The 12,636-nt window shown below is 44.1% G+C and overlaps 1 protein-coding gene across 1 annotated transcript; it reads left to right on the top strand.

Annotated features, from left to right (window-relative positions):
* The first annotated feature begins 82 nt into the window (after nucleotides 1-82).
* On the top strand, nucleotides 83-8,963 carry SAP18 (Sin3A associated protein 18). The gene is made up of 4 exons (XM_045377618.2): nucleotides 83-223; nucleotides 429-538; nucleotides 6,940-7,062; nucleotides 7,344-8,963. The coding sequence occupies exons 1-4, from the start codon at nucleotides 95-97 to the stop codon at nucleotides 7,498-7,500; spliced, it is 519 nt and encodes a 172-aa protein (XP_045233553.1). The 5' UTR covers nucleotides 83-94; the 3' UTR covers nucleotides 7,501-8,963.
* Nucleotides 8,964-12,636: the final 3,673 nt, after the last annotated feature.

Below are 12,636 nucleotides of genomic sequence, written 5' to 3'. Positions count from 1 at the left end.
ACGAACGGAAGTGCGCCTGCGCCAGGATACGCCCCGCCCAGCCACTGCCCGACTATAAAGTGTCGAGCTTCTCCTCGCGAGAGACTTCGTGCTCATGCTCGCTGCAGGGGTCGGAGGTCAGGGCGAGCGTCTAGCGGGCCGTAGGAGGAAGATGGCGGTGGAGTCGCGCGTTACCCAGGAGGAAATTAAGAAGGAGCCAGAGAAGCCAATCGACCGCGAGAAGGTGAAGGTCCCCTCCGCTTTGGGGTCCGGGAAGAGATTGGGGGTGGGCCCGGCAGGGTGCAGAGGCGCGGCCTGTGTGCGGGAGGAGACGGTGTTTTTGGTATCCGGACGGCTCGGAGGCCGCAACGCCTCGGGAAGAGAGGTGAGGTCCGGGCTCGCAGCTGGTGTCTTTAACTTCTGCCGTTCCGTTTTTCTCTCGCCCTCAGACATGCCCACTGTTGCTGCGGGTCTTCACCACCAATAACGGCCGCCACCACCGAATGGACGAGTTCTCCCGGGGAAATGTACCGTCCAGCGAGTTGCAGATCTACACTTGGTGAGGAGGGCGGGGGCGGGCTCGGACCCGGGCCGGGAACCTGGAACAACAGTTAATTGCCTTTGCCAGTGTAGAGAGTTATTCTCCTTGATTTAAATTTCATTCCTCCACTTGGGGTCTTCAGGCTCAACTTTCGGGAAGTTAGAAGTTTTTGTTGTTAGGTGAAAGGAGATTTGCCTTTATTGTAACGCTTTTGTGATTAATGTTGCAACTTTTGGGCGGTTAAGAATGCACAGACCCAAGATTTAGCACTGTTATGGCTGCTAGGTACAAAAGTGATAGGTAGATGATTAAGTTGTAGTATCCGCCCTAAAGGGACTCATGGTCAAATAAATTGCACTAGGACAGCATGGTAAGGGAGAGTGATGCTGTCGAGTGGTGTTTGTTATTCTCAAAGAGCATTTCCACGTAATATTAAGCCTTAGGTACCAAAGCACCAAAAGTGAAAAATAAACTACCAAAACCCGAGTTATTATCTAAGGGTTGATGGAAGAGCTTTTGGTGTGTGTTTAGTGAAGATGGTTCCTGAGTGTTCATCTCTTGGGTGTATCTCCCTACAAACTACTGCCGGCTTGTCTTTAGCGCTGCACATAACTCCTTGGATTGACACCATAATGGGTTTTTAATATAAGTAAAAGGTGTGTAACTGAAAAATATATGTATATGCTATATATATATGTGTGTGTGTGTATATATATATATATTTTCAGACGGAGTCTTGCTCTCGCCCAGGCTGGAGTGCAGTGGCGCCATCTCCGCTCACTGCAGGCTCCGCCTCCCGTGTTCACGCCATTCTCCTGCCTCAGCCTCCCCAGTAGGTGGGATTACAGGTGCCCACCACCACGCCTGGCTAATTTTTGTATTTTTAGTAGAGATGAGGTTTCACCATATTGACCAGGCTGGTCTCGAACTCCTGAACTCAGGTTGTCTGCCTGCCTCGGCCTCCCAAAGTGCTGGGATTACAGGTGTGTGAGCTACCGCGCCTGGCTTAAAATAAATTTTTTATTGCGATAAAAAGTTATATAACAAGCCATGCACGGTGGCTCATGCCTGCAATCCCAGCACTTTGGGAAACTGAGGCTGGCGGATCACTTTAGGTCAGGAGTTTGAGACCAGTCTGGTCGGCATAATGAAACCCTGTGTCTACTAAAAATGCAAAAATTAGCCTTGTGTGGTGGCATAGAATTGTAATCGCAGCTACTTGGGAGACTGAGGCAGGAGGATCACTTGAACTTGGGAAGTGGAGGTTGCAGTGAGCTGAGGTCGCGCCACTGTACTCCAGCCTGGGCGACAGAGCGAGATTCCGTCTCAAAATACATATGTGTGTGCATATGTAACAAAATTTGCCATGTTAACCATTTCTTATTTCTTGAGTCTCACTCTGTCGCCCAGGCTGGAGTGCAGTGGCGCCCATCTCGGCTCACTGCAACCTCTGCCTCCCGGGTTCAAGGGATTCTCATGCCTCAGCCTCCCCAGTAGTTGGGATTACAGGCGCCCACCGCCACACCTGGCTAATTTTTGTATTTCTAGTAGAGACAGGGTTTCACCATGTTGGCCAGGCTGGTCTGGAACTCCTGACTTCAAGCGATCCGCCCGCCTCGGCCTCCCAAAGTGGTGTAGGATTACAGGCGTGAGCCAGCGTGCATGGTCATTAACTGTTTTTAAGTGTATAATTTGTTGGCATTAATAGCATTCAAATTGTTGTGCAACCACTATTTCTACAAGTTTTTATCCCTCCCTCCAACAGAAAGCCTGTACGCCATCCTGCCTTGTTTTAATTTTTAAAGAGATGGAGTCTTGCACTGTTTTCCAAGCTGGATTTGAGCTCCTTGGCTCAACCAGCTGGGACTACAGGCACACACCACCATGCCCAGTGTGCTGGTAACCTTTTAAGGACACACCGTGCCTATTAAAAAATAATTTCCCATTCCTCCCCCGCCCCATCCCCTGGTAGCTTCTAATGTATTATCTGTCTATATATGAATTTGTCTATTCTGGATATTTCATTTCAGTGAACTCGTTACAGTGTTTGTCATTTTGTGACTGGCTTATTTCATGGTGTTTTCGGGGTTGATGTTGTAGCATCCATTCAGCCTTGTCAAGACTGAATAATATTTCATTGTATGTGTGCATCACATGTACTCATCTATTGATGGACACTTGGATTGTTTCATCTTTTTTGCCATTGTGAATAATGCTGCTGTGAACATTGGCATACAAATGTGTTTGTGTCCCTGCTTTCAGTTATTTTGGGTATGTACCTAGGAGTGGATTACTGGGTCATATGTTAATTTTGTTTAAGTTTTGAGGAACCATCAAACTTTTTCACAGCAGTTGCACTATTTTATATTCCCCAGAATGTGTATAATTTAAAACTGTTTAAGCCCTGTACACTAGAGCTAATCCCTTGAATATCGGGACCTTACTTATCTTATTTGGAAGTGCTTGTTAAATTTATGTAGTAGTATGATACTTGTATTTAAGCATCACTCAAGGGTAAGTGTTCCAGGAAGTTTGATTTAGCTTATATGGAAGAACTGTTGAATAATGACTTCATGAAAATCTCTTTTCAGAAATTGAAGTGTGTTTCTTCCAACAAATAAGAGTTCCTATTTGCCGGGTGCTGTGTGTGCTTAGATTCTGAGGGTATAAAGTCAAGAAGGTACTGCTCCTCCCTGTAGTCCTTTTATCAGGGAAAGCGGATGAATAGAGTGATTTTTAGGGTTAAGATGGCAGGGTGAGGTTGTTCCACAGACCACCTCCTCTGAATCAAGAAAAAAAAATTACAAAAAAAATCCTGTCCTGAACTACCTGTCCATAAATTGCAACCAAACAAAGAAGGAACCACCTTAAGTTATATCTCAAAATGGTGGCCAGAGATTCTGAGACTGGATGATTGGTAATGGGGGTAATGCAAAGGCCTGCCCTCACTCCCAGAAATAGTAATGAGGGAAAATTAGTTAACATATGTTGGAAATTCTCAATAGAAGTAGACTGTGAGGTTAAAGTAGGCAGCCCCAAGACAAGCTATGGAAAAAGGAGTGGGATTCCAGAGGAGCCCAGTGGAGGCAGGCTGTGCCCCCCAAAGTCAGTCATGGCTCAGCCAGAAAAACAGAATTGGGAGAGATGTGTTAAGAGATTTATTTCTGCTGGGCATGGTGGCTCACACCTGTAATCCCAGCAGTTTGGAAGGCAGAGGTGGGCAGATCATGAGGTCAGGAGTTGGAGACCAGCCTGGCCAACATGGCAAAACCCTGTCTCTACTAAAAATACAAAAATTAGCCAAGTGTGGTGGCAGGCGCCTGTAATTCCAACTATGTGGGAGGCTGAGGCAGGAGAATTGCTTGAATTGCAGTGAGCCGAGATCGGCGCCACTGCCTCTAGTCCGGGCGACAGAGCGAGACTCCATCCCCCCCTCCCCAAAAAAAAGAGTTTTATTGCAAAGAATTGGCCTATGTGATTGTGGGGGCTGTCTAGGCACTTAATTGTCAAATCTGTAGGGTAGGTTCTCAGGAAGGAAAGGCTGCTCTTAGGGCCTTTCAACTAATAGAATCAGGCCTACCCAGATTATATAGGATAGACCGTTGAATTTAAGGTCAATTGGTTGTTGACTTTAATCACATCAATAAAGTATCTCACAGCAATACCTACGTTAGTGTTCGGTTGAGTATCTGGGGCCTGTAGCTTCGTCAAGCTGACACAAGTACTGAACCCCACCCTGTCCTCAAGCTCCTGACTAGTGATGAAAAAGCAACACTTGGCACTCCAATTGTTGGTCTGGAAAGTTAGTCCTTAGAAGGTGGGAAGCTTGTGTAGGTTTCACACTGTCAGAACTGATAAAAGGTGTGATATAAATCCCCCAAACTCATTAAGAGCAAGACAATATTGAAAATATTTTTAGAAGGAAAAAATTCTTTCTGGTGTATATCATCGTAAGTATGTACTCTGTATCAGAATATAGATTGAGCATCGCAAGTCCAAAATCTGAAATGCTGCAAAATCTGAAACTTTGAGAGCTGACATGACACCGGTGGAAAATTGCACACATAAGTTCTTGACACAAACTTCTTCTTCTTTTTTTTTTTTTTTTTTGAGACGGAGTCTCACTGTGTCTCCCAGGCTGGAGTGCAGTGGCCGGATCTCAGCTCACTGCAAGCTCTGCCTCCCGGGTTTTTACGCCATTCTCCTGCCTCAGCCTCCCGAGTAGCCGGGACTACAGGCGTCCGCCACCTCGCCCGGCTAGATTTTTGTATTTTTTAGTAGAGACGGGGTTTCACCGTGTTAGCCAGGATGGTCTCGATCTCCTGACCTCGTGATCCGCCCGTCTCGGCCTCCCAAAGTGCTGGGATTACAGGCTTGAGCCACCGCGCCCGGCCGACACAAACTTCTTTTTTTTGAGAGAGTCTTGCTCTGTCGCCCAGGCTGGAGTGCAGTGGCGCAATCTTGGCTCACTGCAACTTCTGCCTCCCAGGTTCAAGCGATTCTCCTGCCTCAGCCTCCTGAGTAGCTAGGATTACAGGCGTGCACCAAACTTCCTTTCATGCACGAAATTACTTAAAATGATGTATAAAATTATATTCTGGCTGTGTATAAGGTATGTTTGAAACATAAATGAGTTTCTTATTTAAACTGGGGTCACAACCCCAAGATACCTTACGTATCTGCAGAAATTCTAAAATCTGAAAAAACTCAAAGCATTTCCAGTCCCATGTATTTTGGGTAAGGGATACTCAACCTGTAACTGATACAGAATAACATCAAAATATCAGGTTAAAAAAAAAAACTCACCTCTGAGACAGATAAACCAGTGTGACCTCAGATTTTTTTGTTTTTGTTTTTGAGACAGTCTCACTCTGTTGCCCAGGCTGGAGTACAGTGGCACAATCTTGGCTCACTGCAGCCTTTGCCTCCCAGGTCAGGCGATTCTCTTGCCTCAGCCTCTCGAGTAGCTGGGATTATAGGCTACAGATGTGTGCCACCATGCCTGGCTAATTTTTGTACTTTTAGTAGAAACGGGGTTTCACCATGTTGGCCAGGCTGGTCTCAAACTTGAGCTCCTGGCCTCAGGTGATCCACCCGCCTTGGCTTGCCAAAGTGCTGGGATGACAGGCATGAGCCACCGCGCCTCAAAAAAATGTATACTAGGTTATTTCTAAGATGCTTATATTGGCCGGGCGCGGTGGCTCAAGCCTGTCATCCCAGCACTTTGGGAGGCCGAGACAGGTGGATCACGAGGTCAGGAGATCGAGACCACGGTGAAACCCCGTCTCTACTAAAAAATACAAAAAACTAGCCAGGCAAGGTGGCGGACGCCTGTAGTCCCGGCTACTCGGGAGGCTGAGGCAGGAGAATGGCGTAAACCCGGGAGGCGGAGCTTGCAGTGAGCTGAGATCCGGCCACTGCACTCCAGCCTGGGCGACAGAGCAAGACTCCGTCTCAAAAAAAAAAAAAAAAGCTTATATTTTAAAATATTTTTTCAGATTGTGTCCTATTAGCTCAGGGGACTATATGAAAGTTGCATTCAAATCAATATTTGCAGGGTAAGAAACTTTATTGTGACAAGAGCCTGTGCTTCATCCTAAGAAAATTTTGTATATTTCATTGGCTCTAGGACTCTTATCTGTTGTAAAACTTAAGATTCCATCTAAGAAAGAAGAAACACATCTGGCTGGGCACAGTGGCTCACGCTTGTAATCAGTCCCAGCACTTTGGGAGTCCAAGGTGGGTGGATCACTTGAAGTCAGGAGTTCAAGACCAGCATGGCCAACATGGTGAAACCCTGTCTCTACTAAAAATACAAAAATTACCTGGGTGTGGTGGCGGGCACCTGTCATCCCAGCTACTCAGGAGGCTGAGGCAGGAGAATTGCTTGAACCTGGGAGGCGGAGTTGCAGTGAGCCAAGGTCATGCCACTGCACTGCAGCCTGGGCGACAGAACGAGACTCTCAAAAACAAAACATGTCAGTATGAAAATGCTTTCCTAGTACATTGATTCTAAGATACACTCCAATTTCAGAGATGCTAAAATGTGGAAGAGTACATGTCTTAGAACTAATGGAATACATGTATTTTGCATATTTGGATTTATTTGGACTAGTTATCCTTAGGTAAATCACTGGGCCATAAGGTGTTGTGTAGCAACAGAAGATGGCATATGGAATCTCTGAAGTCCCTTTTAGCACTGAGTCTAATTAATTGAAATTTCCAGCAGTAAGGCTGGTACACGGAGTTTTTGGAGGCAAATAGTATTTGTAGCTGCTTTAAAAGTAAACTCTAGTATAAGACCCTGGTAGTTTCTAACGTAAGTCACAACTCATATATGTGATTAATGCATTGTCAGTATCCTTTTAATAATATTGCTGATTAAACAAATGTAAATATCTGTTTTTAAAAAAATCCAGGATGGATGCAACCTTGAAAGAACTGACAAGCTTAGTAAAAGAAGTCTACCCAGAAGCTAGAAAGAAGGGCACTCACTTCAATTTTGCAATTGTTTTTACTGATGTTAAAAGACCCGGCTATAGGTAAGTAACTTCTCATTTTTAAGTCCTGTAATATCTTTGTTTTTAGTATGTTTTAACTGATAGAAATCACTCCTTCAGTGAGTCTTATTAGTGGGAGAATAGAGTTTATACTCAGATCTGGTTTGGCTTAATAAAGTCCTTAAGTTTTGGAGCCGTGTTATAAAGAGATGGAGCAGATCTGGTGCCGGATTCACTTTGTAGCACATGCTGGGACTCACTTCGTAGCACATGCTGGGATTTACTGGTTTTGATCCATTAACAGTTGATTTTTCTTCTTGCAGAGTTAAGGAGATTGGCAGCACCATGTCTGGCAGAAAGGGGACTGATGATTCCATGACCCTGCAGTCGCAGAAGTTCCAGATAGGAGATTACTTGGACATAGCAATTACCCCTCCAAATCGGGCACCACCTCCTTCAGGGCGCATGAGACCATATTAAATTCTATTTACAATTTCTTGAATTTATTTTTCCGTCAGTTATGTAAAATAAACTTACTCTTTTTCCTCCCCTGATTATTGCCATTAAGCCTTTAAATTCTAAAATTATAATGCATCATCTATTTAGGAATTAGATTCGGATGTGCTATTGTATGATCACTAATAGAAAGTCTGTATGTTTCAAGCCCTTCTGTAAAATATGAAGAAAAGTGCTCTTAGCATTCTGTGTAAAACTGTACTGTTAAATATATGTGTGTAATCAGCCTGAGTGTGAAAGTTAATGGAGGCCTGGGAACAGGGTTTATACTAAGTGGTGGAGGAGGGTATGGTTAACCCCAAAGGGGCAGAACAAGAAAGCCACGGGATTGTATGAAATCAAACATGAGTTTGTGGTGTAGACTGCTGTAAGCAGTTGGAAAGGACATGTGAGATTGAGCTCAAGTGGCAGCAGAGGCAGTTTGGAATAGTATAAGCTGAGGCAAGTTGAAGCTATGTTGGAAGAGATGGCGCTGCCTTGATCAGGGTACCATGACATAAAAGGTTGAAGAACTGGCACCACAATGAGGACTTATATTTTTAATGTGGGGAATAGGGCATTTTAAAGGCTGGAACCAGTTCAGAGGAAACAAGGGTTTCAGTAGAGGTAGAAAGGTTTACCTTGGAGATCTGCAAATGGAGGGAGGGGTGAAGGAAAAATCTTAAAGACTGAGGGAGAAGAGCCAAGGACAAGGTCAGGTTGAATGAGTAGGAGGTATTCACGCACCCTCTTGTGTGGTAGGTACTGGCGTGCATCTGATTAGAGAGGCAGTAAAGCAATGATGCAGACCAGTGCAGCAAAACGTTTAAATCCTGATTGCAGCAGTGGCTCTGCAACCTTGGATAAATTATTTGAATCTTCATTTTGTAAAATAGAGATAATGGCCTATAGGATTGTCAAGGTTGAATATTTTAAAAGAGCTAAGAATAGTGCCTGGCAAATGAGAAAACAATAAATACTGGTTATCGGCTGTAAAGTGGTGTTAAAACTGGAACTCTTCCATGGCACTATTCTCATTTTGAAGTTTATGAACAGTATGACAGTGTACTGTAAATTCCCTTTAGTTTGTTACAGTAGCCAAGTGAAAATGTATATCCCAAAATTAAAAAAAAAAAGTACTGGCAGCAATTAAATTGCACTAGTTTTATCTGGTACATAGAAAAACAGCCATTTAAAATCTAACGATTCTGTGGAATTGGTGTCCCTGTTAGTGGCAGAGACCAACCTGGAGCCTAGATCTGATGCCTCTTCTGTGCTGTGGTTTACCCCAAACCTTTAGGTTGTTTATTCATTCAGATAAAGTTAATTTACACCTAGCTTTTTGGAGAATAGCCATGATTAACTTCCTATTCGTGGGGGGAAGAACCCTATGATTTACTATGCAGATGAAGAGGGTAGGAACTAAATAAAGGACTTTGTAAGCCAAAGTGGTTGAGCTGGTTTGTCAAATTCCACCCTTTGCTTGGTTCCAACATGGAATGTTTCCTTTAAAGATTTCAATATTCCATTAAAAGTACAGTTAGAGAATACCTAGTAGAATTTATTGAATATAATGCTAAGAATCAAAAGACTTGTTTACCTCAGGCTTTGGTAGGTAAGTGTGGCTTTAATAACTGAGCTGTTTCCCCACATATAAAATAGAAATAGTCGTCATGACAGCGTCTTGCTCGGTTCTTCAGCGTCTGCCCTGGTTGCCTCATTGGCTCATAGGTATTTTGGAATTGACGTTTTCCGTCTGGAATATGTGTTACAGTACATGACATTGCCTATGTCTTTTTTTTCACGGTATACAAAAACTGGGATGGTTATGCCCAGCTGATCATTGACTCAGGTAATGCTTTAGGTATCGGTTTTATGCATATGAGAGGCAGGTGTGAATGCGGGTAGAAAGAAACATTAGGCTAGGTTTAAGATTCTCCAAAATTGAACATACTAAATAAAAAGCTGAACTCGATATACCTCTTTCTTGTTCAATTAAACGCATTTCAGACTTGTTTTTGTGAAACAGAGAAGGCAACACTAAATCAAGTTTATAACTATGATTTAAGTGTTTACTTGCGCCAAACACAGATGGCTCCCAAGTTATGATAGTTGAACTTCAGATTTTTCAGTTTTGCGATGGAGCATAAGTGATAAGCCATTCACTACGGTCCTCAGCTTATTATGGGGCTACATCCCGATAAAACCAATGTGAACTGAACACATTTTAAGTAGAAAGGGCACTTCTGACAGGGTATTTTCAACTCATGATGAGTTTATCCAGACATGACCCCATAAGTAAGGAACACTGATACTGTGCTGAGGAACAACTTTACCAGCATTCTCATGTAACCACAACTGAGATACTGTGACTATAGTGGCCATTTATAGGTGACAATGAGGCCCAGATGGAGGGGCTACTTTAACAGCTCAAAAATGCGTCATTGGACCTAGGTAGCCAAAAATAGAGGACTAGTTGAAACATTTCCAGAAATAATGTTCTTTCATATTCAGTTTCTTATAGTCTGACATCCACCCACACTACACTGACACACTATTATTGCAGTGATGTTATCCCCTACAATTAGCAAGTTTTGCCTAGTTATCTAAAGTAGACCTCTTCTATTCAGTTTTTATACAAACTCAAAATGCCTCTCTTAAAAAAAAAATGACATGGTCATAGTTTCCACTTTGAATGTGTTAAGAGCAGCCAGATGTCTGCCTGTTCTGGTTTGTCTTCTATTAGTTAAATATAGGTTGCTTTTGCAAATAACTGATTTCCTGGAGTCTGCAAGGCACAAGCTTGAAGGAAGTTATGTTTATTGTGTTAGAAAGGATTAATCATGGCTAGGCAACTATTCTGTGAAGACAAAATCATGGATTCTCCCCCATAAGACATCCTTAGGGGAAATAAGCTAAACATAAAAGTAATTTTAATACTAAAAAGTACTTGTAATAAGCAAAAGTCCTTAGCCTGGGAATGTTAATGCAGACTTTATTATAGGAAGGTGTAATGATATCCCTACCTCATAAAACTTGGGAGGAGTCAGTGAAACTAGGGGAGAGCCTGGGGGGCAGTGAATATTTAGTAAAGGTAAGCTATTTTAAAAAGAGGAAAAAGGTATTTCTAGCCTCTTCAATTTGCGCCTTCAGCTGTTTAGAATTTCTTGCTCTACCCATGGTACTATGTCAACTCAGTTACAACCAACTCACAAGAAAATTTAACCAGAATTTGGCCAGGTACGGTAGCTCACACTTGTAATCTCAGCACTTTGGGAGGCCGAGGTGGGCAGATGACCTGAGGTCAGGAGTTCAAAACCAGCCTGGGCAACACAGCAAAACCCTGTGTCTACTAAAAATACAAAAATTAGCCAGGCGTGGTGGCAGGCGCCTGTAGTTCCAGCTACTTGGGAGGCTGAGGCAGGAGAATGGCGGGTGAACCCGGGAGGCGGAGCTTGCAGTGAGCCAAGCTAGCACCAATGCACTCCAGCCTGGGCAACAGAACAAGACTCTGTCTCTTAAAAAAAAAAAAATTGGCCGGGCGCGGTGGCTCAAGCCTGTAATCCCAGCACTTTGGGAGGCCAAGACGGGCGGATCATGAGGTCAGGAGATCGAGACCATCCTGGCTGACACGGTGAAACCCCGTCTCTACTAAAAAATACAAAAAACTAGCCGGGCGAGGTGGCGGGCGCCTGTAGTCCCAGATACTCAGGAGGCTGAGGCAGGAGAATGGCGTGAACCCGGGATGTGGAGCTTGCAGTGAGCCGAGATCTGGCCACTGCACTCCAGCCTGGGCGGCAGAGCGAGACTCCGTCTCAAAAAAAAAAAAAAAAAAAAAAAAAAAAATTAATGGAATTTGATATTTGATGAAATTAGAGCAATTTAAGAATGAAGTGGGCCAGGCACGGTGGCTCATGCCTGTAATCTCAGCACTTTGGGAGGCTGAGGTGGGCAGATCACGAGGTCAGGAGTTCGAGACCAGCCTGATCAACATGGTGAAACCTAGTCTCTACTAAAAATACAAAAACTAGCCAGATGTGATAGCAGGCGCCTGTAATCCTAGCTACTTGGGAGGCTGACGCAGGAGAATCGCTTGAACCTGGGAGGCAGAGGTCGCAGTGAGCCAAGATCTCGCTACTGCACTCCAGCCTGGGCGACAGAGGGAGACGTTAAAAAAAAAAAAAAAAAAGAATGAAGTGAACCTCCTGAGGGATATTCAAAAATCCTTGAAAATTTTAGATGAGTGCCTATTTTATGCACCAGATGCTGTGAACCTGGCAATACCAAGATTTGACACAGATACGGATCCTTCCTCAAAATCTTACAATCTAGTAAGGAAGAAAAGGTGCAAATACTGATAAAAGGTGGACAGAAAAATGTCACAAGAAAGAATTGCTACTGAAACTGTGGTAGGATAATGGCAGGTTTTCTACAGATGGCATTTAAGCTTGTTCAGCTCCTTCAAGTGGAGTGGGGTCTACACTCCAGTAAAGGGCACAGCACGAACAAGAGGAAATGATGAACTCACAATCAGTAAAGCACTTACCTTTGGCAGGGGTTCCAGATAATTCTAAAGAATTGTAATAATCTAGGTGAGAATCAGGGTAGTGGTAGAAAGATGTTAAAAGACCCTCTGTAGGGCTTGGCAACCAACAAGACCTGGGATGGGAAATTGGACATGGAAAGTTAATCATTAAAGCCTCAATTTCCTCATTTGAAAAACTGGGTACCGGCCGGGCGCGGTGGCTCAAGCCTGTAATCCCAGCACTTCGGGAGGCCGAGACGGGCGGATCACGAGGTCAGGAGATCGAGACCATCCTGGCTGACACTGTGAAACCCCGTCTCTACTAAAAACTACAAAAAACTAGCCGGGCGAGGTGGCGGCGCCTGTAGTCCCAGCTACTCGGGAGGCTGAGGCAGGAGAATGGCGTGAACCCGGGAGGCGGAGCTTGCAGTGAGCTGAGATCCGGCCACTGCACTCCAGCCTGGGTGGCAGAGCGAGACTCCGTCTCAAAAAAAAGAAAAAAAAAAAAAAAAAAAAGAAAAACTGGGTACCTACCTCAAAGAGTTAACTACACACATTAATAAATGTATAGCATTTAGAACCATGCCTGGCATTGT

Source organism: Macaca fascicularis, chromosome 17 (assembly GCF_037993035.2).
Source record: "Macaca fascicularis isolate 582-1 chromosome 17, T2T-MFA8v1.1".
Lineage (NCBI taxonomy): Eukaryota > Metazoa > Chordata > Mammalia > Primates > Cercopithecidae > Macaca > Macaca fascicularis.
The sequence above is the reverse complement of the archived record's forward strand: the minus strand, read 5'-3'. Positions and strand labels throughout refer to the sequence as shown.